This window comes from Apostichopus japonicus, chromosome 3 (genome assembly GCF_037975245.1).
Source record: "Apostichopus japonicus isolate 1M-3 chromosome 3, ASM3797524v1, whole genome shotgun sequence".
Taxonomy (NCBI): domain Eukaryota; kingdom Metazoa; phylum Echinodermata; class Holothuroidea; order Aspidochirotida; family Stichopodidae; genus Apostichopus; species Apostichopus japonicus.
In genome coordinates, this window is record NC_092563.1 from 25,986,325 (window position 1) to 26,013,963 (window position 27,639).

The 27,639-nt window shown below is 36.7% G+C and overlaps 1 protein-coding gene across 4 annotated transcripts in view; it reads right to left on the reverse strand.

The window, feature by feature from the left end:
- The window catches only part of LOC139965639 (uncharacterized), a 104,243-nt gene that overhangs the window by 32,607 nt on the left and 43,997 nt on the right, over positions 1-27,639 (reverse strand). For 2 of the 4 annotated variants that reach the window (XM_071968231.1, XM_071968228.1), the window contains exons 12-27: positions 26,828-27,076; positions 25,368-25,616; positions 23,902-24,150; positions 22,436-22,684; positions 20,970-21,218; positions 19,504-19,752; positions 18,038-18,286; positions 16,572-16,820; positions 15,106-15,354; positions 13,640-13,888; positions 12,174-12,422; positions 10,708-10,956; positions 6,717-6,965; positions 5,256-5,504; positions 3,797-4,045; positions 558-809 (exon numbers count right to left, since the gene is read on the reverse strand). In XM_071968231.1, the coding sequence (XP_071824332.1) occupies positions 558-809; positions 3,797-4,045; positions 5,256-5,504; positions 6,717-6,965; positions 10,708-10,956; positions 12,174-12,422; positions 13,640-13,888; positions 15,106-15,354; positions 16,572-16,820; positions 18,038-18,286; positions 19,504-19,752; positions 20,970-21,218; positions 22,436-22,684; positions 23,902-24,150; positions 25,368-25,616; positions 26,828-27,076 (3,987 nt within the window). The remainder of the gene's footprint in view (positions 1-557; positions 810-3,796; positions 4,046-5,255; positions 5,505-6,716; positions 6,966-10,707; positions 10,957-12,173; positions 12,423-13,639; positions 13,889-15,105; positions 15,355-16,571; positions 16,821-18,037; positions 18,287-19,503; positions 19,753-20,969; positions 21,219-22,435; positions 22,685-23,901; positions 24,151-25,367; positions 25,617-26,827; positions 27,077-27,639) is intronic. The other 2 variants (XM_071968229.1, XM_071968230.1) reach the window with 2 other exon arrangements.

Below are 27,639 nucleotides of genomic sequence, written 5' to 3' on the forward strand. Positions count from 1 at the left end.
CATCAAGGAGGCCTAGGCTATGGTCATAACAAGTAATTTGGCAACAGTATAGACCTACAGGCACTCGTAACGTCGTGTATGTGTAGTGTTTTGAACGAGTCGTGTTCAAATTCTTTGATTTCTGTCATCTTTTGGAAAAGCTTGCAGTAGGAATCCGTCTTTACTTGTGGTGGAGCAACCTGATACCACATATCGGCTCGGCATATTTAAGAGTTACGAGATAAATTTACGCAAAAACAAAACTCCAAACACCAAATCTCAATTACTACGGAGCACTGCAACAGTGTAATGTTGTGCGTTCTCAGATGTAAACATAGCGTCTCGGAAGTGAGCTGAGTTCCTCGACTGACGTCACGCCGTATTACCTTAAATACAACAATTTTTAGAAAGTTTTCATTACCCTTGAATTTTTGATCGTTTATTCCTCAAGGATGCAAGCTTCGTTTGACACAAATTGGGTATCATTGGAAAGCTACAAGTGTACAGAATACGATGATAAATAATTTTTTTCCATTTCATCATCTCTTTAATGCAGACATGTTTGAAACTTTACTCACCAACAGTAACCAAGATGGAGAAGATGCAAGGTGGGCTACGGTTACCAGTTGGGTCTCTGTATGTGCATGTTACCACAGTCTGTCCGAACTGGAACAGTTGGCCCGATTGATGTGAACAATCCTCTGTAACTGGATCTCCAGAGTTATCGAATGCTAGAATAGTTGGCCAAGTCACTGACACGGATGCACCAAGGTTCAGACTAGCTTGAATTGGATCGGGACAATTCACAATGAAAGGTGGGTCATTGTCAACTGTTGATATAGAAAAATACAGAACAGGTGGCAGATTGTCGACTGTTAAAATAGTAAAATACACAACATGTGGCAGTGTTGACTGTTGATATAGTAAAAGACAGAAGAGGTGGCAGATTGTCGACTGTTAAAATAGTAAAATACACAACATGTGGCAGTGTTGACTGTTGATATAATAAAATAAAGAACAGGTGGCAGATTGTCGACTGTTACTATAGTAAAATACACAACATGTGGCATAGTATCGTCTGTTGATATAGTAAAAGACAGAAGAGGTGGCAGATTGTCGACTGTTAAAATAGTAAAATACACAACATGTGGCAGTGTTGACTGTTGATATAATAAAATAAAGAACAGGTGGCAGATTGTCGACTGTTACTATAGTAAAATACACAACATGTGGCATAGTGTCGTCTGTTGATATAGTAAAAGACAGAAGAGGTGGCAGATTGTCGACTGTTGATATAATAAGATACAGAACAGGTGGCATAGTGTCGACTGTTGATAACGGGTGGCATAGTGTCGACATTTGATATAGTAAGAAACAGAGCATGTGGCATAGTGTCGAATGTTGATATAATAAGATACAGAACAGGTGGCATAGTGTCGACTGTTGATATAATAAGATACAGAACATGTGGCATAGTGTCGACTGTTGATATAGTAAGAAACAGAACATGTGGAATAGTGTCGACTGTTGATATAGTAAGAAACAGAATGGGTGGCATAGTGTCAACTGTTGATATACAGTAGTTAAATACAACGTTAGCAAAGACTTAAATCATGGTTGCCATCCTCCGCCTCTCACACCAAACTTATTTAGAATGTTCTTGCTTTAATATACAGTGGATAAGAGTGTAATTCATACCTTTCACCCAGAAGCAAAAACTAGTGGATTCCTTCCTCCTCACCCCCACCCCTCCCCCATATCTTCACCCTCCCTATTATTAAAATCCTACAACATCCCTGTTACACACATGGTCAAATGAGGAATGCCTATATATTACAGTTTTGACACTTACTTACATTTAATATGTCATAATATTTGGAATTTAACAATTTGGCTAAACACACCACCAAATACACCACCAGATGATAACGATCAGAAAATATCTGTCTACATACAAACAGTTGCTTACAGTTGTTAAATACAATTTGTTTGGCTACTTCATATATTCAAATCAGAAGTGACAAGATTTTTGCCATATTAAACTGTAGTAAATGTGCAAATGCTAAATTTCATATTTTGGACATATTACACAATTTGTTGTATCATTAAATCAGATTCTGTCCAGATATATGGCATTCTGTCATGATATATGGCATTCTGTCCAGATATATGGCATTCTGTCCAGATATAAGGCCTTCTGTCCAGATATATGGCATTCTGTCATGATATATGGCATTCTGTCAAGATATATGGCATTCTGTCCAGATATATGGCATTCTGTCCAGATATATGGCATTCTGTCAAGATATATGGCATTCTGTCAAGACATATGGCATTCTGTCAAGATATATGGCATTCTGTCAAGATATATGGCATTCTGTCAAGATATATGGCATTCTGTCAAGATATATGGCATTCTGTCAAGATATATGGCATTCTGTCAAGATATATGGCATTCTGTCAAGACATATGGCATTCTGTCAAGATATATGGCATTCTGTCAAGATATATGGCATTCTGTCAAGATATATGGCATTCTGTCAAGATATATGGCATTCTGTCAAGATATATGGCATTCTGTCAAGACATATGGCATTCTTTCATATCAATTACAGGAGGCTCATTGTCAACTGAAAAAAAATAAGAGTGTCTTCTTTTTTAAGAAGATGTTATGACCAACATTGCCAGTTTTCATGTGTCATAACTGGGCCAAAGTTTTGGTGTCCATGTCAGGTGTGAAGACACCAAACATGAATTTGCTTGTTATATGAATAACTCAGAAATGCAGTTCATTGTTAAATCATCTGCAAGGAATTCTTAATCCAAAGAATATATTACAGACACTAAATGATACAAAGTCGGTTATTACATCACTAAATGAATCTTAAATCTCCTTGCATGCTCACCTTCAGTAACGATGATGTTAAATGAACATTGGGCTGTATTTCCTGATGGATCTACAAACACATATGTTACTTTTGACATTTTGACATTTGCAGTCCCAGAGTTATCAGTAGGTTCACATTATTAAACCATGGTGCCAAATCTATTTTTCAGGGGTATGGTCTCTGTTACATCTGGACCTGCATAAGCTATTACTGGTGGTACTTGATCAAGTGCAGTTTGAAAGGTTGAAGTTTTTCATTTCATTGGAAATTCACAAAAAATCTAACATAATTTTTTTCCCTCAATTTCTGCCATCTGTTATTTCTAGTACATAGAGATTAATCAGTTAAATTTCACTCTCAACTAAAAGTAATAGGATTCTTGTACCCTATAAAGTGGATCCACATTTCAAAAATGGTAATGTCATTTACAATTCAGAAGAATGGGTTCATGGATAAAATATGTAGCAAAGGATTAATGTCAACCGTGAGAAGGAATTTCTGATCTAGAAATCTTACAAACAGGTTTGCCAATGTGGTATGAACTGGCATTAAACTTTAGAGGAATGACTTCATTTTCTCTTTCACAGGAGCAAAAGTAGTGGCCAAAAATGACAGATCATATTTATGGTTGTACTTTTTGCTCAACATGATATAGAAAATGTGTTCTCTTAATTTTGAGTCTTTTCTGTCAATTTACAATCAATGACAAGAAAACAACTTCAAACCTGAATGGTATTAGTATGCTTCAAGAAATTTATCTCTGCTGCCTAGCTGCAAATGATCATCAACATAAACATATTAAACACAGCAGGATGATTGAAGTCATCATGGTGAAACTATACACTGACAAAGGGGTTTAACAAAGTTTCCCTTGGACAGCTACAGTAGTAACAGCACTTTCAGATATTGACATCAGTGGCTCCACCTACCTCTAATAACCTCGATATTAAAGGTACAAGACTGCTGGTTATTACTGGGATCCCGATATGTGTACGTTACAGGTCTGGTTCCTACGGTAAAGAAATCTCCCGGTTCGGCAGTTCGGCTGACAAGAAATACTGTTCCAGAGTTGTCCGTAGCAGTTGGTTCAGTAAAGAACACCACTACTCCTGAATTGCTTATGTCAGTGTTAGCAGTTTGATCTCCTGGACAGTTAATGACTGGAGGAGTATTGTCCACTGAAATGATAGTAAAGGTCAGAGTGTTAATGAGGATTCTCATAAGAACATTGGTTACAGACATCACCAACCAGAAATTAGCCAACAGGATTGATTCCTTGCCAAACTAACAGTACCATGAGAATATATAAGGTGGAACCAAATGTACCACATATAAAGACTTTTACCAAGTGTAAATTCATCCAATCCATACTTTTGTTAGAATTATCGTGTTTCCAGGATTTTCAGACTTTAACGTCTGTTGACCAGGAAAGACCTTTGACCTCCGCAGAAAACATCAGGGTTCTTGTAATCAATGTGATTAATACACAAATTACTTATGTATTTGATCCAGGCCTTTACATTTGGAGTTATCAGACTAATGAAGTTATCAGACTGACTTCAAATGACTTTCCACATCTGCAGAAAACATTTAGGTTATGTACTCAATATAATGGTGTATCTGCACACCAAGTACATAGTTCACACTCCATAAAGTTTCTGAGTTATACAACTTATACGAAGCAAAGACCTCACAAGCACAAATATGACGTCACCATTGCAACGATAATTTATAATTACTGTACTGTTTTGTCGAGCAAGGCATCAGTAAGACCAAAGCAAGCAAATACAAATCCCTTTACATCACTCCATAATTTCATAGACTGATACACTTAAAAAGAACACCAAATATTCTTAGAAATGAATATGATTAAAATAAAATGGTAATGTTCTTTACAATTCAGAAGAATGGCTACAGTAAAAACAAAATACTGAAAGGATTAATGTCATACAAGGTATTTCTCACCTAGAAATCTTACACAGAGGTTTGCCAAAGTGGTACTAACTGGCATTAAACTTTCGAGGAATGGGGTCATTTTCTCTTTCACAGGAGCAAAAGTAGTGGCCAAAATGACATCATATTTATGGTTGTACTTTTTGCTCAACAGGATATAGAAAATGTGTTCTCTTAACTTTGAGTCTTTTCTGTAAATTTACAATTAATGACAAGAAAACAACTTCAAACCTGAATGGTATTAGTATGCTTCAAGAAATTTATCTCTGCTGCCTAGCTGCAAATGATCATCAACATACACATATTAAACACAGCAGGATGATTGAAGTCATCATGGTGAAACTATACACTGACAAAGGGGTTTAACAAAGTTTCCCTTGGACAGCTACAGTAGTAACAGCACTTTCAGATATTGATATCAGTGGCTCCACCTACCTCTAATAACCTCGATATTAAAGGTACAAGACTGCTGGTTATTACTGGGATCCCGAAATGTGTACGTTACAGGTCTGGTTCCTACTGTAAAGAAATCTCCCGGTTCGGCAGTTCGGCTGACAAGAAATGCTGTTCCAGAGTTGTCCGTAGCAGTTGGTTCAGTAAAGAACACCACTACTCCTGAATTGCTTATGTCAGTGTTAGCAGTTTGATCTCCTGGACAGTTAATGACTGGAGGAGTATTGTCCACTGAAATGATAGTAAAGGTCAGAGTGTTAATGAGGATTCTCATAAGAACATTGGTTACAGACATCACCAACCAGAAATTAGCCAACAGGATTGATTCCTTGCCAAACTAACAGTACCATGAGAATATATAAGGTGGAACCAAATGTACCACATATAAAGACTTTTACCAAGTGTAAATTCATCCAATCCATACTTTTGTTAGAATTATCGTGTTTCCAGGATTTTCAGACTTTAACGTCTGTTGACCAGGAAAGACCTTTGACCTCCGCAGAAAACATCAGGGTTCTTGTAATCAATGTGATTAATACACAAATTACTTATGTATTTGATCCAGGCCTTTACATTTGGAGTTATCAGACTAATGAAGTTATCAGACTGACTTCAAATGACCTTCCACATCTGCAGAAAACATTTAGGTTATGTACTCAATATAATGGTGTATCTGCACACCAAGTACATAGTTCACACTCCATAAAGTTTCTGAGTTATACAACTTATACGAAGCAAAGACCTCACAAGCACAAATATGACGTCACCATTGCTACGATAATTTATAATTACTGTACTGTTTCGTCGAGCAAGGCATCAGTAAGACCAAAGCAAGCAAATACAAATCCCTTTACATCACTCCATAATTTCATAGACTGATACACTTAAAAAGAACACCAAATATTCTTAGAAATGAATATGATTAAAATAAAATGGTAATGTTCTTTACAATTCAGAAGAATGGCTACAGTAAAAACAAAATACTGAAAGGATTAATGTCATACAAGGTATTTCTCACCTAGAAATCTTACAAAGAGGTTTGCCAAAGTGGTACTAACTGGCATTAAACTTTCGAGGAATGGGGTCATTTTCTCTTTCACAGGAGCAAAAGTAGTGGCCAAAATGACAGATCATATTTATGGTTGTACTTTTTGCTCAACATGATATAGAAAATGTGTTCTCTTAACTTTGAGTCTTTTCTGTAAATTTACAATTAATGACAAGAAAACAACTTCAAACCTGAATGGTATTAGTATGCTTCAAGAAATTTATCTCTGCTGCCTAGCTGCAAATGATCATCAACATAAACATATTAAACACAGCAGGATGATTGAAGTCATCATGGTGAAACTATACACTGACAAAGGGGTTTAACAAAGTTTCCCTTGGACAGCTACAGTAGTAACAGCACTTTCAGATATTGACATCAGTGGCTCCACCTACCTCTAATAACCTCGATATTAAAGGTACAAGACTGCTGGTTATTACTGGGATCCCGATATGTGTACGTTACAGGTGTGGTTCCTACGGTAAAGAAATCTCCCGGTTCGCCAGTTCGGCTGACAAGAAATACTGTTCCAGAGTTGTCCGTAGCAGTTGGTTCAGTAAAGAACACCACTACTCCTGAATTGCTTATGTCAGTGTTAGCAGTTTGATCTCCTGGACAGTTAATGACTGGAGGAGTATTGTCCACTGAAATGATAGTAAAGGTCAGAGTGTTAATGAGGATTCTCATAAGAACATTGGTTACAGACATCACCAACCAGAAATTAGCCAACAGGATTGATTCCTTGCCAAACTAACAGTACCATGAGAATATATAAGGTGGAACCAAATGTACCACATATAAAGAGTTTTAACAAGTGTTAGTTCATCCAATCCATACTTTTGTTGGAGTTATCATATTTCCAGGATTTTCAGACTTTAACGTCTGTTGACCAGGAAAGACCTTTGACCTCTGCAGAAAACATCAGGGATTTTGTAATCCATGTGGTTAACACACAAATTACTTATGTACAGTACCGCTCACGTATAACTGCGCGTAGACGTATACTCTACGGGATTATACAAGATTATACTTTGTTATACGTTTCTGTACGCAACTTTCTATGCGGTGTCTATGTGGCGTCTACGCGGCTTAGGGCTTCGCTTCAGTGCACCTGAATAGGGATTATATGCACGTAAAGACGTACAATCTCGTATAATCTGTAAACGTAGGGTATTCTCAGCCGCTTTATATAGCAGAGCTTCTATAGGTTAGAATAAACTGTGATGCAGAAAAGAGTCGGTAAACTCAACATCAAGTAATGTCTCCTAAGCCTTTCCAAAATATTCAACCACAGAGTAAGCATATACTTAAGCCGTTAAGAATAAGAGTAACAAAGAAAACAGCGCTACTAGAAGCACAAACGATCGATACAATCAGTGCAGGAAAACTTCAGCAAGGAAACTTTATTAATTACAATGTGCACCAGTCTGTTACTATTTATACGAGTTCCTACCGTTGGGCATTAAATTGAATGTTGGTAACAATTAATGAGAACTAGGTAGGCCTTGGCCTATCCTACCTCTTAGCCTTCATCAAAAGTTACGCCGTATACACCTCGCAAGAAAACCACGATAACCGTTTTACGAAAAAAAAAAACATTATTTGAACTTGAAGATCTGACTTCCCCCAAAATGCAATGATATGGTTTCGGTTAGGCCTACTAGTCAAAAGTATTTTCTGAAGAAAACCCTTACGATTTTTTTCCACAAATATTGAGGCTTAGGTATTAGTGCTTCCTCACAATCAACGAGCCTCCCCGAATTTCGCTCCGCTTACGTAAAACTTCTATATATATATATAACACGTGGAAAGACCCGATTTTTTACACACATAATTCCCATTGACATTAGTCACGGAACATAAATTGGTCATCGACATTCGAACTTGCCCAGGTTCACTTCACCATGGGAACGACACAACAAATTGCACATGATTGTAAATTTTCCCGCCATCTGGACGCCGAGGTGTTCAAGCTAAATCAACAGTGTAAATTTCCAGGAAATGTGGGCGGAGTAATGACAGTGTTGACGAAAGAAGTTTTACCAGTCGAAATTTATGATTGGTTGCCTTTTTAATAAAATGTTATCGTAAACACAAACATAAGCGACTGTGGATACTTTTCCTACTGTATATGTAGCGTTTCTATTCTGCACTCCTGGCAAGATGCCAAACAAAATATTTCGAAATGCAGTGTATTGCTTTTTCCACAAGGGCCATTGCTGGTATGTTATATTGAAAGTACATAGGCCTGGCCATTCAGAAAGTGTTGAATAATCGTGTAAGCTGGTGAATTAATGATTTGAACAAAATCAAAGGTGATACAACTTTGAACACAAAATTGCTGCGAAGAAATATATTGAAGTAACGTCATGTTTTGACAAAAGCATTCAATGTACAACAACTATTTACTAACCTTTTGAAACAAAAATTCAAGCAGAAGGAGTGGGGAGCAGTAACACGAAATAAGAGAAATATCGACATATTGATGATAATGGCCATCGGTGTCGGGCGACAACCAACCATTCCCACTATATCTTATCCTGATTCTGAGTGGCTTCCGTTCAACAAAAATATCGTTTTACCTAGGCTCAAAACGTCGCACAAAATATTTTCAAAACAACGGAACACATGAAGTTATCCAATAAATCCCAGACTGAACAACGAATATAAATACACTACAGCATCATTACTTTATTGTTTACCTCCTGCCGACACAACCGAACATTTAACACGGAGATACGTATTGAACTTTTTTTTTAATAATTTCAATGTTTTAACATGTCACTCCCGTAGCTCCTTAAAAGTTGCTAAGCTTTTTATTGATAATGCCGAACGTACTGCGATTACCAGACACACAAGGCGCCACGAAATGTAACACTGTTTAAAAAGTCGGAAACATCTGAAAGTACTAGTAATATGCAAATGTTACGAACGTTTTACCCCTACGTGTGTATTTTTTCTCACCGTTCAATCGTCCGGTTATTTTCCTTTTTTTTATCTTCAATGGTTATCGAAGTTTGTGTTTTGACAATGAGGAAATGTTATTCGCAAATTGGAACATATTGAGAAACAAATCCCAGGGCGTAAAATCTCGCGAACATACTTGTACTTCCAGGAATCCAGGGTAAAGCTAGTTGCTGCAAAGGTTGAGCTCACACACGCTAAGCAAGGTACCTGGGAGACTGCTTGGGCCACCCCTCCTCTCTTACGAGACGGGTTAACATAGTGTTGCACGTTTTTTGGCAGTTTGCCAGGGTTGTAACAACTATTTGTTAGGTCAGAATGGAATGCAAATTAACAGGTGTCAGGCTTGTGAGCAGAAACCAGGACATGACCTAGATTTCCAGGGTAGTCAATATTCCGCGCGCACCTGCAGTTGGGATATTTGGTGATCACGTTTTTGTACGCATGCCATGGGAAAACGAAAACCTCAAATGAAACTTACTGTTGGAATATGTGGATTTTACTCTTCTGATGTTCGATAACAACTGGTTCTTATAATGTCAAGTTGCATGGAGCTGGTAAGCATCTTAGCGCCATTTTAAATTGTGCTCCAACACTTTTGTCATGGCCAATCAGTCTGTGGATCCTAAATGTTTTTTATTGGTGTATCTCCACACCAAGTACATAGTTCACACTCCATAAAGTTTCTGAGTTATACAACTAATACGAAGCAAAGACCTCACAAGCACAAATATGACGTCACCATTGCATCGATAATTTACAATTACTGTACTGTTCCGTCCAGCAAGGCATCAATAAGACCAAAGCAACCAAATACAAATCCCTTTACATCACTCCATAATTTCATAGACTGATACACTTAAAAAGAACACCAAATATTCTTAGAAAATGAATATGATTAAAGTAAAATGGTAATGTTCTTTACAATTCAGAAGAATGGGCTACAGTAAAAACAATAAAACTGAAAGGATTAATGTCATACAAGGAATTTCTCACCTAGAAATCTCACAAAGAGGTTTGCCAAAGTGGTACTAACTGGCATTAAACTTTCGAGGAATGGGGTCATTTTCTCTTTCACAGGAGCAAAAGTAGTGGCCAAATATGACAGATCATATTTATGGTTGTACTTTTTGCTCAACATGATATAGAAAATAGGTTCTCTTAATTTTGAGTCTTTTCTGTAAATTTACAATTAATGACAAGAAAACAACTTCAAACCTGAATGGTATTAGTATGCTTCGAGAAATTTATCTCTGCTGCCTAGCTGCAAATGATCATCAACATAAACATATTAAACACAGCAGGATGATTGAAGTCATCATGGTTAAACTATACACTGACAAAGGGGTTTAACAAAGATTCCCTTGGACAGCTACAGTAGTAACAGCACTTTCAGATATTGACATCAGTGGCTCCACCTACCTCTAATAACCTCGATATTAAAGGTACAAGACTGTTGGTTATTACTGGGATCCCGATATATGTACGTTACAGGTGTGGTTCCTACGGTAAAGAAATCTCCCGGTTCGGCAGTTTGGCTGACAAGAAATGCTGTTCCAGAGTTGTCCAAAGCAGTTGGTTCAGTAAAGAACACTACTACTCCTGAATTGCTTATGTCAGTGTTAGCAGTTTGATCTCCTGGACAGTTAATGACTGGAGGAGTATTGTCCACTGAAATGATAGTAAAGGTCAGAGTGTTAATGAGGATTCTCATAAGAACATTGGTTACAGACATCACCAACCAGAAATTAGCCAACAGGATTGATTCCTTGCCAAAACTAACAGTAACATGAGAATATATAAGGTGGAACCAAATGTACCACATATAAAGGGTTTTAACAAGTGTTAGTTCATCCAATCCATACTTTTGTTGGAGTGATCATGTTTCCAGGATTTTCCGACTTTAACGTCTGTTGACCAGGAAAGACCTTTGACCTCCGCAGAAAACAACAAGGATTTTGTAATCAATGTGGTTAACACACAAATTACTTATGTAGTTGATCCAGGCTTTTACTTTTGGAGTTATCATATTAATGAAGTTATCAGACTGACTTCAAATGACCTTCATCATCTGCAGAAAACATTTAGGTTATGTACTCAATATAATGGTGGATCTGCACACCAACTACATAGTTCACACTCCATAAAGTTTCTGAGTTATACAACTAATACGAAGCAAAGACCTCACAAGCACAAATATGACGTCACCATTGCATCGATAATTTACAATTACTGTACTGTTCCGTCCAGCAAGGCATCAATAAGACCAAAGCAACCAAATACAAATCCCTTTACATCACTCCATAATTTCATAGACTGATACACTTAAAAAGAACACCAAATATTCTTAGAAAATGAATATGATTAAAGTAAAATGGTAATGTTCTTTACAATTCAGAAGAATGGGCTACAGTAAAAACAATAAAACTGAAAGGATTAATGTCATACAAGGAATTTCTCACCTAGAAATCTCACAAAGAGGTTTGCCAAAGTGGTACTAACTGGCATTAAACTTTCGAGGAATGGGGTCATTTTCTCTTTCACAGGAGCAAAAGTAGTGGCCAAATATGACAGATCATATTTATGGTTGTACTTTTTGCTCAACATGATATAGAAAATAGGTTCTCTTAATTTTGAGTCTTTTCTGTAAATTTACAATTAATGACAAGAAAACAACTTCAAACCTGAATGGTATTAGTATGCTTCGAGAAATTTATCTCTGCTGCCTAGCTGCAAATGATCATCAACATAAACATATTAAACACAGCAGGATGATTGAAGTCATCATGGTTAAACTATACACTGACAAAGGGGTTTAACAAAGATTCCCTTGGACAGCTACAGTAGTAACAGCACTTTCAGATATTGACATCAGTGGCTCCACCTACCTCTAATAACCTCGATATTAAAGGTACAAGACTGTTGGTTATTACTGGGATCCCGATATATGTACGTTACAGGTGTGGTTCCTACGGTAAAGAAATCTCCCGGTTCGGCAGTTTGGCTGACAAGAAATGCTGTTCCAGAGTTGTCCAAAGCAGTTGGTTCAGTAAAGAACACTACTACTCCTGAATTGCTTATGTCAGTGTTAGCAGTTTGATCTCCTGGACAGTTAATGACTGGAGGAGTATTGTCCACTGAAATGATAGTAAAGGTCAGAGTGTTAATGAGGATTCTCATAAGAACATTGGTTACAGACATCACCAACCAGAAATTAGCCAACAGGATTGATTCCTTGCCAAAACTAACAGTAACATGAGAATATATAAGGTGGAACCAAATGTACCACATATAAAGGGTTTTAACAAGTGTTAGTTCATCCAATCCATACTTTTGTTGGAGTGATCATGTTTCCAGGATTTTCCGACTTTAACGTCTGTTGACCAGGAAAGACCTTTGACCTCCGCAGAAAACAACAAGGATTTTGTAATCAATGTGGTTAACACACAAATTACTTATGTAGTTGATCCAGGCTTTTACTTTTGGAGTTATCATATTAATGAAGTTATCAGACTGACTTCAAATGACCTTCATCATCTGCAGAAAACATTTAGGTTATGTACTCAATATAATGGTGGATCTGCACACCAACTACATAGTTCACACTCCATAAAGTTTCTGAGTTATACAACTAATACGAAGCAAAGACCTCACAAGCACAAATATGACGTCACCATTGCATCGATAATTTACAATTACTGTACTGTTCCGTCCAGCAAGGCATCAATAAGACCAAAGCAACCAAATACAAATCCCTTTACATCACTCCATAATTTCATAGACTGATACACTTAAAAAGAACACCAAATATTCTTAGAAAATGAATATGATTAAAGTAAAATGGTAATGTTCTTTACAATTCAGAAGAATGGGCTACAGTAAAAACAATAAAACTGAAAGGATTAATGTCATACAAGGAATTTCTCACCTAGAAATCTCACAAAGAGGTTTGCCAAAGTGGTACTAACTGGCATTAAACTTTCGAGGAATGGGGTCATTTTCTCTTTCACAGGAGCAAAAGTAGTGGCCAAAAATGACAGATCATATTTATGGTTGTACTTTTTGCTCAACATGATATAGAAAATAGGTTCTCTTAATTTTGAGTCTTTTCTGTAAATTTACAATTAATGACAAGAAAACAACTTCAAACCTGAATGGTATTAGTATGCTTCGAGAAATTTATCTCTGCTGCCTAGCTGCAAATGATCATCAACATAAACATATTAAACACAGCAGGATGATTGAAGTCATCATGGTTAAACTATACACTGACAAAGGGGTTTAACAAAGATTCCCTTGGACAGCTACAGTAGTAACAGCACTTTCAGATATTGACATCAGTGGCTCCACCTACCTCTAATAACCTCGATATTAAAGGTACAAGACTGTTGGTTATTACTGGGATCCCGATATATGTACGTTACAGGTGTGGTTCCTACGGTAAAGAAATCTCCCGGTTCGGCAGTTTGGCTGACAAGAAATGCTGTTCCAGAGTTGTCCAAAGCAGTTGGTTCAGTAAAGAACACTACTACTCCTGAATTGCTTATGTCAGTGTTAGCAGTTTGATCTCCTGGACAGTTAATGACTGGAGGAGTATTGTCCACTGAAATGATAGTAAAGGTCAGAGTGTTAATGAGGATTCTCATAAGAACATTGGTTACAGACATCACCAACCAGAAATTAGCCAACAGGATTGATTCCTTGCCAAAACTAACAGTAACATGAGAATATATAAGGTGGAACCAAATGTACCACATATAAAGGGTTTTAACAAGTGTTAGTTCATCCAATCCATACTTTTGTTGGAGTGATCATGTTTCCAGGATTTTCCGACTTTAACGTCTGTTGACCAGGAAAGACCTTTGACCTCCGCAGAAAACAACAAGGATTTTGTAATCAATGTGGTTAACACACAAATTACTTATGTAGTTGATCCAGGCTTTTACTTTTGGAGTTATCATATTAATGAAGTTATCAGACTGACTTCAAATGACCTTCATCATCTGCAGAAAACATTTAGGTTATGTACTCAATATAATGGTGGATCTGCACACCAACTACATAGTTCACACTCCATAAAGTTTCTGAGTTATACAACTAATACGAAGCAAAGACCTCACAAGCACAAATATGACGTCACCATTGCATCGATAATTTACAATTACTGTACTGTTCCGTCCAGCAAGGCATCAATAAGACCAAAGCAACCAAATACAAATCCCTTTACATCACTCCATAATTTCATAGACTGATACACTTAAAAAGAACACCAAATATTCTTAGAAAATGAATATGATTAAAGTAAAATGGTAATGTTCTTTACAATTCAGAAGAATGGGCTACAGTAAAAACAATAAAACTGAAAGGATTAATGTCATACAAGGAATTTCTCACCTAGAAATCTCACAAAGAGGTTTGCCAAAGTGGTACTAACTGGCATTAAACTTTCGAGGAATGGGGTCATTTTCTCTTTCACAGGAGCAAAAGTAGTGGCCAAAAATGACAGATCATATTTATGGTTGTACTTTTTGCTCAACATGATATAGAAAATAGGTTCTCTTAATTTTGAGTCTTTTCTGTAAATTTACAATTAATGACAAGAAAACAACTTCAAACCTGAATGGTATTAGTATGCTTCGAGAAATTTATCTCTGCTGCCTAGCTGCAAATGATCATCAACATAAACATATTAAACACAGCAGGATGATTGAAGTCATCATGGTTAAACTATACACTGACAAAGGGGTTTAACAAAGATTCCCTTGGACAGCTACAGTAGTAACAGCACTTTCAGATATTGACATCAGTGGCTCCACCTACCTCTAATAACCTCGATATTAAAGGTACAAGACTGTTGGTTATTACTGGGATCCCGATATATGTACGTTACAGGTGTGGTTCCTACGGTAAAGAAATCTCCCGGTTCGGCAGTTTGGCTGACAAGAAATGCTGTTCCAGAGTTGTCCAAAGCAGTTGGTTCAGTAAAGAACACTACTACTCCTGAATTGCTTATGTCAGTGTTAGCAGTTTGATCTCCTGGACAGTTAATGACTGGAGGAGTATTGTCCACTGAAATGATAGTAAAGGTCAGAGTGTTAATGAGGATTCTCATAAGAACATTGGTTACAGACATCACCAACCAGAAATTAGCCAACAGGATTGATTCCTTGCCAAAACTAACAGTAACATGAGAATATATAAGGTGGAACCAAATGTACCACATATAAAGGGTTTTAACAAGTGTTAGTTCATCCAATCCATACTTTTGTTGGAGTGATCATGTTTCCAGGATTTTCCGACTTTAACGTCTGTTGACCAGGAAAGACCTTTGACCTCCGCAGAAAACAACAAGGATTTTGTAATCAATGTGGTTAACACACAAATTACTTATGTAGTTGATCCAGGCTTTTACTTTTGGAGTTATCATATTAATGAAGTTATCAGACTGACTTCAAATGACCTTCATCATCTGCAGAAAACATTTAGGTTATGTACTCAATATAATGGTGGATCTGCACACCAACTACATAGTTCACACTCCATAAAGTTTCTGAGTTATACAACTAATACGAAGCAAAGACCTCACAAGCACAAATATGACGTCACCATTGCATCGATAATTTACAATTACTGTACTGTTCCGTCCAGCAAGGCATCAATAAGACCAAAGCAACCAAATACAAATCCCTTTACATCACTCCATAATTTCATAGACTGATACACTTAAAAAGAACACCAAATATTCTTAGAAAATGAATATGATTAAAGTAAAATGGTAATGTTCTTTACAATTCAGAAGAATGGGCTACAGTAAAAACAATAAAACTGAAAGGATTAATGTCATACAAGGAATTTCTCACCTAGAAATCTCACAAAGAGGTTTGCCAAAGTGGTACTAACTGGCATTAAACTTTCGAGGAATGGGGTCATTTTCTCTTTCACAGGAGCAAAAGTAGTGGCCAAATATGACAGATCATATTTATGGTTGTACTTTTTGCTCAACATGATATAGAAAATAGGTTCTCTTAATTTTGAGTCTTTTCTGTAAATTTACAATTAATGACAAGAAAACAACTTCAAACCTGAATGGTATTAGTATGCTTCGAGAAATTTATCTCTGCTGCCTAGCTGCAAATGATCATCAACATAAACATATTAAACACAGCAGGATGATTGAAGTCATCATGGTTAAACTATACACTGACAAAGGGGTTTAACAAAGATTCCCTTGGACAGCTACAGTAGTAACAGCACTTTCAGATATTGACATCAGTGGCTCCACCTACCTCTAATAACCTCGATATTAAAGGTACAAGACTGTTGGTTATTACTGGGATCCCGATATATGTACGTTACAGGTGTGGTTCCTACGGTAAAGAAATCTCCCGGTTCGGCAGTTTGGCTGACAAGAAATGCTGTTCCAGAGTTGTCCAAAGCAGTTGGTTCAGTAAAGAACACCACTACTCCTGAATTGCTTATGTCAGTGTTAGCAGTTTGATCTCCTGGACAGTTAATGACTGGAGGAGTATTGTCCACTGAAATGATAGTAAAGGTCAGAGTGTTAATGAGGATTCTCATAAGAACATTGGTTACAGACATCACCAACCAGAAATTAGCCAACAGGATTGATTCCTTGCCAAAACTAACAGTAACATGAGAATATATAAGGTGGAACCAAATGTACCACATATAAAGGGTTTTAACAAGTGTTAGTTCATCCAATCCATACTTTTGTTGGAGTGATCATGTTTCCAGGATTTTCCGACTTTAACGTCTGTTGACCAGGAAAGACCTTTGACCTCCGCAGAAAACAACAAGGATTTTGTAATCAATGTGGTTAACACACAAATTACTTATGTAGTTGATCCAGGCTTTTACTTTTGGAGTTATCATATTAATGAAGTTATCAGACTGACTTCAAATGACTTTCATCATCTGCAGAAAACATTTAGGTTATGTACTCAATATAATGGTGTATCTGCACACCAACTACATAGTTCACACTCCATAAAGTTTCTGAGTTATACAACTAATACGAAGCAAAGACCTCACAAGCACAAATATGACGTCACCATTGCATCGATAATTTATAATTACTGTACTGTTCCGTCCAGCAAGGCATCAATAAGACCAAAGCAACCAAATACAAATCCCTTTACATCACTCCATAATTTCATAGACTGATACACTTAAAAAGAACACCAAATATTCTTAGAAAATGAATATGATTAAAGTAAAATGGTAATGTTCTTTACAATTCAGAAGAATGGGCTACAGTAAAAACAATAAAACTGAAAGGATTAATGTCATACAAGGAATTTCTCACCTAGAAATCTCACAAAGAGGTTTGCCAAAGTGGTACTAACTGGCATTAAACTTTCGAGGAATGGGGTCATTTTCTCTTTCACAGGAGCAAAAGTAGTGGCCAAAAATGACAGATCATATTTATGGTTGTACTTTTTGCTCAACATGATATAGAAAATAGGTTCTCTTAATTTTGAGTCTTTTCTGTAAATTTACAATTAATGACAAGAAAAAAACTTCAAACCTGAATGGTATTAGTATGCTTCGAGAAATTTATCTCTGCTGCCTAGCTGCAAATGATCATCAACATAAACATATTAAACACAGCAGGATGATTGAAGTCATCATGGTTAAACTATACACTGACAAAGGGGTTTAACAAAGTTTCCCTTGGACAGCTACAGTAGTAACAGCACTTTCAGATATTGATATCAGTGGCTCCACCTACCTCTAATAACCTCGATATTAAAGGTACAAGACTGCTGGTTATTACTGGGATCCCGAAATGTGTACGTTACAGGTCTGGGTCCTACTGTAAAGAAATCTCCCGGTTCGGCAGTTCGGCTGACAAGAAATGCTGTTCCAGAGTTGTCCAAAGCAGTTGGTTCAGTAAAGAACACTACTACTCCTGAATTGCTTATGTCAGTGTTAGCAGTTTGATCTCCTGGACAGTTAATGACTGGAGGAGTATTGTCCACTGAAATGATAGTAAAGGTCAGAGTGTTAATGAGGATTCTCATAAGAACATTGGTTACAGACATCACCAACCAGAAATTAGCCAACAGGATTGATTCCTTGCCAAAACTAACAGTAACATGAGAATATATAAGGTGGAACCAAATGTACCACATATAAAGGGTTTTAACAAGTGTTAGTTCATCCAATCCATACTTTTGTTGGAGTGATCATGTTTCCAGGATTTTCCGACTTTAACGTCTGTTGACCAGGAAAGACCTTTGACCTCCGCAGAAAACAACAAGGATTTTGTAATCAATGTGGTTAACACACAAATTACTTATGTAGTTGATCCAGGCTTTTACTTTTGGAGTTATGATATTAATGAAGTTATCAGACTGACTTCAAATGACTTTCATCATCTGCAGAAAACATTTAGGTTATGTACTCAATATAATGGTGTATCTGCACACCAACTACATAGTTCACACTCCATAAAGTTTCTGAGTTATACAACTAATACGAAGCAAAGACCTCACAAGCACAAATATGACGTCACCATTGCATCGATAATTTATAATTACTGTACTGTTCCGTCCAGCAAGGCATCAATAAGACCAAAGCAACCAAATACAAATCCCTTTACATCACTCCATAATTTCATAGACTGATACACTTAAAAAGAACACCAAATATTCTTAGAAAATGAATATGATTAAAGTAAAATGGTAATGTTCTTTACAATTCAGAAGAATGGGCTACAGTAAAAACAATAAAACTGAAAGGATTAATGTCATACAAGGAATTTCTCACCTAGAAATCTCACAAAGAGGTTTGCCAAAGTGGTACTAACTGGCATTAAACTTTCGAGGAATGGGGTCATTTTCTCTTTCACAGGAGCAAAAGTAGTGGCCAAAAATGACAGATCATATTTATGGTTGTACTTTTTGCTCAACATGATATAGAAAATAGGTTCTCTTAATTTTGAGTCTTTTCTGTAAATTTACAATTAATGACAAGAAAAAAACTTCAAACCTGAATGGTATTAGTATGCTTCGAGAAATTTATCTCTGCTGCCTAGCTGCAAATGATCATCAACATAAACATATTAAACACAGCAGGATGATTGAAGTCATCATGGTTAAACTATACACTGACAAAGGGGTTTAACAAAGTTTCCCTTGGACAGCTACAGTAGTAACAGCACTTTCAGATATTGATATCAGTGGCTCCACCTACCTCTAATAACCTCGATATTAAAGGTACAAGACTGCTGGTTATTACTGGGATCCCGAAATGTGTACGTTACAGGTCTGGGTCCTACTGTAAAGAAATCTCCCGGTTCGGCAGTTCGGCTGACAAGAAATGCTGTTCCAGAGTTGTCCAAAGCAGTTGGTTCAGTAAAGAACACCACTACTCCTGAATTGCTTATGTCAGTGTTAGCAGTTTGATCTCCTGGACAGTTAATGACTGGAGGAGTATTGTCCACTGAAATGATAGTAAAGGTCAGAGTGTTAATGAGGATTCTCATAAGAACATTGGTTACAGACATCACCAACCAGAAATTAGCCAACAGGATTGATTCCTTGCCAAAACTAACAGTAACATGAGAATATATAAGGTGGAACCAAATGTACCACATATAAAGGGTTTTAACAAGTGTTAGTTCATCCAATCCATACTTTTGTTGGAGTGATCATGTTTCCAGGATTTTCCGACTTTAACGTCTGTTGACCAGGAAAGACCTTTGACCTCCGCAGAAAACAACAAGGATTTTGTAATCAATGTGGTTAACACACAAATTACTTATGTAGTTGATCCAGGCTTTTACTTTTGGAGTTATCATATTAATGAAGTTATCAGACTGACTTCAAATGACCTTCATCATCTGCAGAAAACATTTAGGTTATGTACTCAATATAATGGTGTATCTGCACACCAACTACATAGTTCACACTCCATAAAGTTTCTGAGTTATACAACTAATACGAAGCAAAGACCTCACAAGCACAAATATGACGTCACCATTGCATCGATAATTTATAATTACTGTACTGTTCCGTCCAGCAAGGCATCAATAAGACCAAAGCAACCAAATACAAATCCCTTTACATCACTCCATAATTTCATAGACTGATACACTTAAAAAGAACACCAAATATTCTTAGAAAATGAATATGATTAAAGTAAAATGGTAATGTTCTTCACAATTCAGAAGAATGGGCTATAGTAAAAACAATAAAACTGAAAGGATTAATGTCATACAAGGAATTTCTCACCTAGAAATCTCACAAAGAGGTTTGCCAAAGTGGTACTAACTGGCATTAAACTTTCGAGGAATGGGGTCATTTTCTCTTTCACAGGAGCAAAAGTAGTGGCCAAATATGACAGATCATATTTATGGTTGTACTTTTTGCTCAACATGATATAGAAAATAGGTTCTCTTAATTTTGAGTCTTTTCTGTAAATTTACAATTAATGACAAGAAAACAACTTCAAACCTGAATGGTATTAGTATGCTTCGAGAAATTTATCTCTGCTGCCTAGCTGCAAATGATCATCAACATAAACATATTAAACACAGCAGGATGATTGAAGTCATCATGGTTAAACTATACACTGACAAAGGGGTTTAACAAAGATTCCCTTGGACAGCTACAGTAGTAACAGCACTTTCAGATATTGACATCAGTGGCTCCACCTACCTCTAATAACCTCGATATTAAAGGTACAAGACTGCTGGTTATTACTGGGATCCCGATATATGTACGTTACAGGTCTGGTTCCTACGGTAAAGAAATCTCCCGGTTCGGCAGTTTGGCTGACAAGAAATGCTGTTCCAGAGTTGTCCAAAGCAGTTGGTTCAGTAAAGAACACTACTACTCCTGAATTGCTTATGTCAGTGTTAGCAGTTTGATCTCCTGGACAGTTAATGACTGGAGGAGTATTGTCCACTGAAATGATAGTAAAGGTCAGAGTGTTAATGAGGATTCTCATAAGAACATTGGTTACAGACATCACCAACCAGAAATTAGCCAACAGGATTGATTCCTTGCCAAAACTAACAGTAACATGAGAATATATAAGGTGGAACCAAATGTACCACATATAAAGGGTTTTAACAAGTGTTAGTTCATCCAATCCATACTTTTGTTGGAGTGATCATGTTTCCAGGATTTTCCGACTTTAACGTCTGTTGACCAGGAAAGACCTTTGACCTCCGCAGAAAACAACAAGGATTTTGTAATCAATGTGGTTAACACACAAATTACTTATGTAGTTGATCCAGGCTTTTACTTTTGGAGTTATCATATTAATGAAGTTATCAGACTGACTTCAAATGACTTTCATCATCTGCAGAAAACATTTAGGTTATGTACTCAATATAATGGTGTATCTGCACACCAACTACATAGTTCACACTCCATAAAGTTTCTGAGTTATACAACTAATACGAAGCAAAGACCTCACAAGCACAAATATGACGTCACCATTGCATCGATAATTTACAATTACTGTACTGTTCCGTCCAGCAAGGCATCAATAAGACCAAAGCAACCAAATACAAATCCCTTTACATCACTCCATAATTTCATAGACTGATACACTTAAAAAGAACACCAAATATTCTTAGAAAATGAATATGATTAAAGTAAAATGGTAATGTTCTTTACAATTCAGAAGAATGGGCTACAGTAAAAACAATAAAACTGAAAGGATTAATGTCATACAAGGAATTTCTCACCTAGAAATCTCACAAAGAGGTTTGCCAAAGTGGTACTAACTGGCATTAAACTTTCGAGGAATGGGGTCATTTTCTCTTTCACAGGAGCAAAAGTAGTGGCCAAAAATGACAGATCATATTTATGGTTGTACTTTTTGCTCAACATGATATAGAAAATAGGTTCTCTTAATTTTGAGTCTTTTCTGTAAATTTACAATTAATGACAAGAAAACAACTTCAAACCTGAATGGTATTAGTATGCTTCGAGAAATTTATCTCTGCTGCCTAGCTGCAAATGATCATCAACATAAACATATTTAACACAGCAGGATGATTGAAGTCATCATGGTTAAACTATACACTGACAAAGGGGTTTAACAAAGATTCCCTTGGACAGCTTCAGTAGTAACAGCACTTTCAGATATTGACATCAGTGGCTCCACCTACCTCTAATAACCTCGATATTAAAGGTACAAGACTGCTGGTTATTACTGGGATCCCGATATATGTACGTTACAGGTCTGGTTCCTACGGTAAAGAAATCTCCCGGTTCGGCAGTTTGGCTGACAAGAAATGCTGTTCCAGAGTTGTCCAAAGCAGTTGGTTCAGTAAAGAACACTACTACTCCTGAATTGCTTATGTCAGTGTTAGCAGTTTGATCTCCTGGACAGTTAATGACTGGAGGAGTATTGTCCACTGAAATGATAGTAAAGGTCAGAGTGTTAATGAGGATTCTCATAAGAACATTGGTTACAGACATCACCAACCAGAAATTAGCCAACAGGATTGATTCCTTGCCAAAACTAACAGTAACATGAGAATATATAAGGTGGAACCAAATGTACCACATATAAAGGGTTTTAACAAGTGTTAGTTCATCCAATCCATACTTTTGTTGGAGTGATCATGTTTCCAGGATTTTCCGACTTTAACGTCTGTTGACCAGGAAAGACCTTTGACCTCCGCAGAAAACAACAAGGATTTTGTAATCAATGTGGTTAACACACAAATTACTTATGTAGTTGATCCAGGCTTTTACTTTTGGAGTTATCATATTAATGAAGTTATCAGACTGACTTCAAATGACCTTCATCATCTGCAGAAAACATTTAGGTTATGTACTCAATATAATGGTGTATCTGCACACCAACTACATAGTTCACACTCCATAAAGTTTCTGAGTTATACAACTAATACGAAGCAAAGACCTCACAAGCACAAATATGACGTCACCATTGCATCGATAATTTATAATTACTGTACTGTTCCGTCCAGCAAGGCATCAATAAGACCAAAGCAACCAAATACAAATCCCTTTACATCACTCCATAATTTCATAGACTGATACACTTAAAAAGAACACCAAATATTCTTAGAAAATGAATATGATTAAAGTAAAATGGTAATGTTCTTTACAATTCAGAAGAATGGGCTACAGTAAAAACAATAAAACTGAAAGGATTAATGTCATACAAGGAATTTCTCACCTAGAAATCTCACAAAGAGGTTTGCCAAAGTGGTACTAACTGGCATTAAACTTTCGAGGAATGGGGTCATTTTCTCTTTCACAGGAGCAAAAGTAGTGGCCAAAAATGACAGATCATATTTATGGTTGTACTTTTTGCTCAACATGATATAGAAAATAGGTTCTCTTAATTTTGAGTCTTTTCTGTAAATTTACAATTAATGACAAGAAAACAACTTCAAACCTGAATGGTATTAGTATGCTTCGAGAAATTTATCTCTGCTGCCTAGCTGCAAATGATCATCAACATAAACATATTAAACACAGCAGGATGATTGAAGTCATCATGGTTAAACTATACACTGACAAAGGGGTTTAACAAAGATTCCCTTGGACAGCTACAGTAGTAACAGCACTTTCAGATATTGACATCAGTGGCTCCACCTACCTCTAATAACCTCGATATTAAAGGTACAAGACTGCTGGTTATTACTGGGATCCCGATATATGTACGTTACAGGTGTGGTTCCTACGGTAAAGAAATCTCCCGGTTCGGCAGTTTGGCTGACAAGAAATGCTGTTCCAGAGTTGTCCAAAGCAGTTGGTTCAGTAAAGAACACTACTACTCCTGAATTGCTTATGTCAGTGTTAGCAGTTTGATCTCCTGGACAGTTAATGACTGGAGGAGTATTGTCCACTGAAATGATAGTAAAGGTCAGAGTGTTAATGAGGATTCTCATAAGAACATTGGTTACAGACATCACAAACCAGAAATTAGCCAACAGGATAGATTCCTTGCCAAAACTAACAGTAACATGAGAATATATAAGGTGGAACCAAATGTACCACATATAAAGGGTTTTAACAAGTGTTAGTTCATCCAATCCATACTTTTGTTGGAGTGATCATGTTTCCAGGATTTTCCGACTTTAACGTCTGTTGACCAGGAAAGACCTTTGACCTCCGCAGAAAACAACAAGGATTTTGTAATCAATGTGGTTAACACACAAATTACTTACGTAGTTGATCCAGGCTTTTACTTTTGGAGTTATCATATTAATGAAGTTATCAGACTGACTTCAAATGACCTTCATCATCTGCAGAAAACATTTAGGTTATGTACTCAATATAATGGTGTATCTGCACACCAACTACATAGTTCACACTCCATAAAGTTTCTGAGTTATACAACTAATACGAAGCAAAGACCTCACAAGCACAAATATGACGTCACCATTGCATCGATAATTTACAATTACTGTACTGTTCCGTCCAGCAAGGCATCAATAAGACCAAAGCAAGCAAATACAAATCCCTTTACATCACTCCATAATTTCATAGACTGATACACTTAAAAAGAACACCAAATATTCTTAGAAAATGAATATGATTAAAGTAAAATGGTAATGTTCTTTACAATTCAGAAGAATGGGCTACAGTAAAAACAATAAAACTGAAAGGATTAATGTCATACAAGGAATTTCTCACCTAGAAATCTCACAAAGAGGTTTGCCAAAGTGGTACTAACTGGCATTAAACTTTCGAGGAATGGGGTCATTTTCTCTTTCACAGGAGCAAAAGTAGTGGCCAAAAATGACAGATCATATTTATGGTTGTACTTTTTGCTCAACATGATATAGAAAATAGGTTCTCTTAATTTTGAGTCTTTTCTGTAAATTTACAATTAATGACAAGAAAACAACTTCAAACCTGAATGGTATTAGTATGCTTCGAGAAATTTATCTCTGCTGCCTAGCTGCAAATGATCATCAACATAAACATATTAAACACAGCAGGATGATTGAAGTCATCATGGTTAAACTATACACTGACAAAGGGGTTTAACAAAGATTCCCTTGGACAGCTACAGTAGTAACAGCACTTTCAGATATTGACATCAGTGGCTCCACCTACCTCTAATAACCTCGATATTAAAGGTACAAGACTGCTGGTTATTACTGGGATCCCGATATATGTACGTTACAGGTGTGGTTCCTACGGTAAAGAAATCTCCCGGTTCGGCAGTTTGGCTGACAAGAAATGCTGTTCCAGAGTTGTCCAAAGCAGTTGGTTCAGTAAAGAACACTACTACTCCTGAATTGCTTATGTCAGTGTTAGCAGTTTGATCTCCTGGACAGTTAATGACTGGAGGAGTATTGTCCACTGAAATGATAGTAAAGGTCAGAGTGTTAATGAGGATTCTCATAAGAACATTGGTTACAGACATCACCAACCAGAAATTAGCCAACAGGATTGATTCCTTGCCAAAACTAACAGTAACATGAGAATATATAAGGTGGAACCAAATGTACCACATATAAAGGGTTTTAACAAGTGTTAGTTCATCCAATCCATACTTTTGTTGGAGTGATCATGTTTCCAGGATTTTCCGACTTTAACGTCTGTTGACCAGGAAAGACCTTTGACCTCCGCAGAAAACAACAAGGATTTTGTAATCAATGTGGTTAACACACAAATTACTTATGTAGTTGATCCAGGCTTTTACTTTTGGAGTTATCATATTAATGAAGTTATCAGACTGACTTCAAATGACCTTCATCATCTGCAGAAAACATTTAGGTTATGTACTCAATATAATGGTGTATCTGCACACCAACTACATAGTTCACACTCCATAAAGTTTCTGAGTTATACAACTAATACGAAGCAAAGACCTCACAAGCACAAATATGACGTCACCATTGCATCGATAATTTATAATTACTGTACTGTTCCGTCCAGCAAGGCATCAATAAGACCAAAGCAACCAAATCCCTTTACATCACTCCATAATTTCATAGACTGATACACTTAAAAAGAACACCAAATATTCTTAGAAAATGAATATGATTAAAGTAAAATGGTAATGTTCTTTACAATTCAGAAGAATGGGCTACAGTAAAAACAATAAAACTGAAAGGATTAATGTCATACAAGGAATTTCTCACCTAGAAATCTCACAAAGAGGTTTGCCAAAGTGGTACTAACTGGCATTAAACTTTCGAGGAATGGGGTCATTTTCTCTTTCACAGGAGCAAAAGTAGTGGCCAAAAATGACAGATCATATTTATGGTTGTACTTTTTGCTCAACATGATATAGAAAATAGGTTCTCTTAATTTTGAGTCTTTTCTGTAAATTTACAATTAATGACAAGAAAACAACTTCAAACCTGAATGGTATTAGTATGCTTCGAGAAATTTATCTCTGCTGCCTAGCTGCAAATGATCATCAACATAAACATATTAAACACAGCAGGATGATTGAAGTCATCATGGTTAAACTATACACTGACAAAGGGGTTTAACAAAGATTCCCTTGGACAGCTACAGTAGTAACAGCACTTTCAGATATTGACATCAGTGGCTCCACCTACCTCTAATAACCTCGATATTAAAGGTACAAGACTGCTGGTTATTACTGGGATCCCGATATATGTACGTTACAGGTGTGGTTCCTACGGTAAAGAAATCTCCCGGTTCGGCAGTTTGGCTGACAAGAAATGCTGTTCCAGAGTTGTCCAAAGCAGTTGGTTCAGTAAAGAACACTACTACTCCTGAATTGCTTATGTCAGTGTTAGCAGTTTGATCTCCTGGACAGTTAATGACTGGAGGAGTATTGTCCACTGAAATGATAGTAAAGGTCAGAGTGTTAATGAGGATTCTCATAAGAACATTGGTTACAGACATCACCAACCAGAAATTAGCCAACAGGATTGATTCCTTGCCAAACCTAACAGTAACATGAGAATATATAAGGTGGAACCAAATGTACCACATATAAAGGGTTTTAACAAGTGTTAGTTCATCCAATCCATACTTTTGGCGTTATCATATTTCCAGGATTTTCAGACTTTAACCTCTGTTGACCGGGAATGACCTTTGACCTCCACAGAAACAAGAGCCCAAGGGCACTGTGGTTCCTTGTGTAGGGGTATATGACAATACACATAATATTATCAAGGAAGATTGGGTTCAAATAGTCAAGTAATTGTGGTCCTACATGTACCCATAAAGTAACCAACACTATAGCCAACACTTTTGTGATCACAAATTGTGATCGGATTATGATCAAAATGCACTTTTGAGATCTGAACATGGCGTCGAAAATGTAAGAGATATAAGGTCACCTACAAGCAGGTCAACAGATATGATAACATTGGTGACCACAGATGACATGACCGTGAAA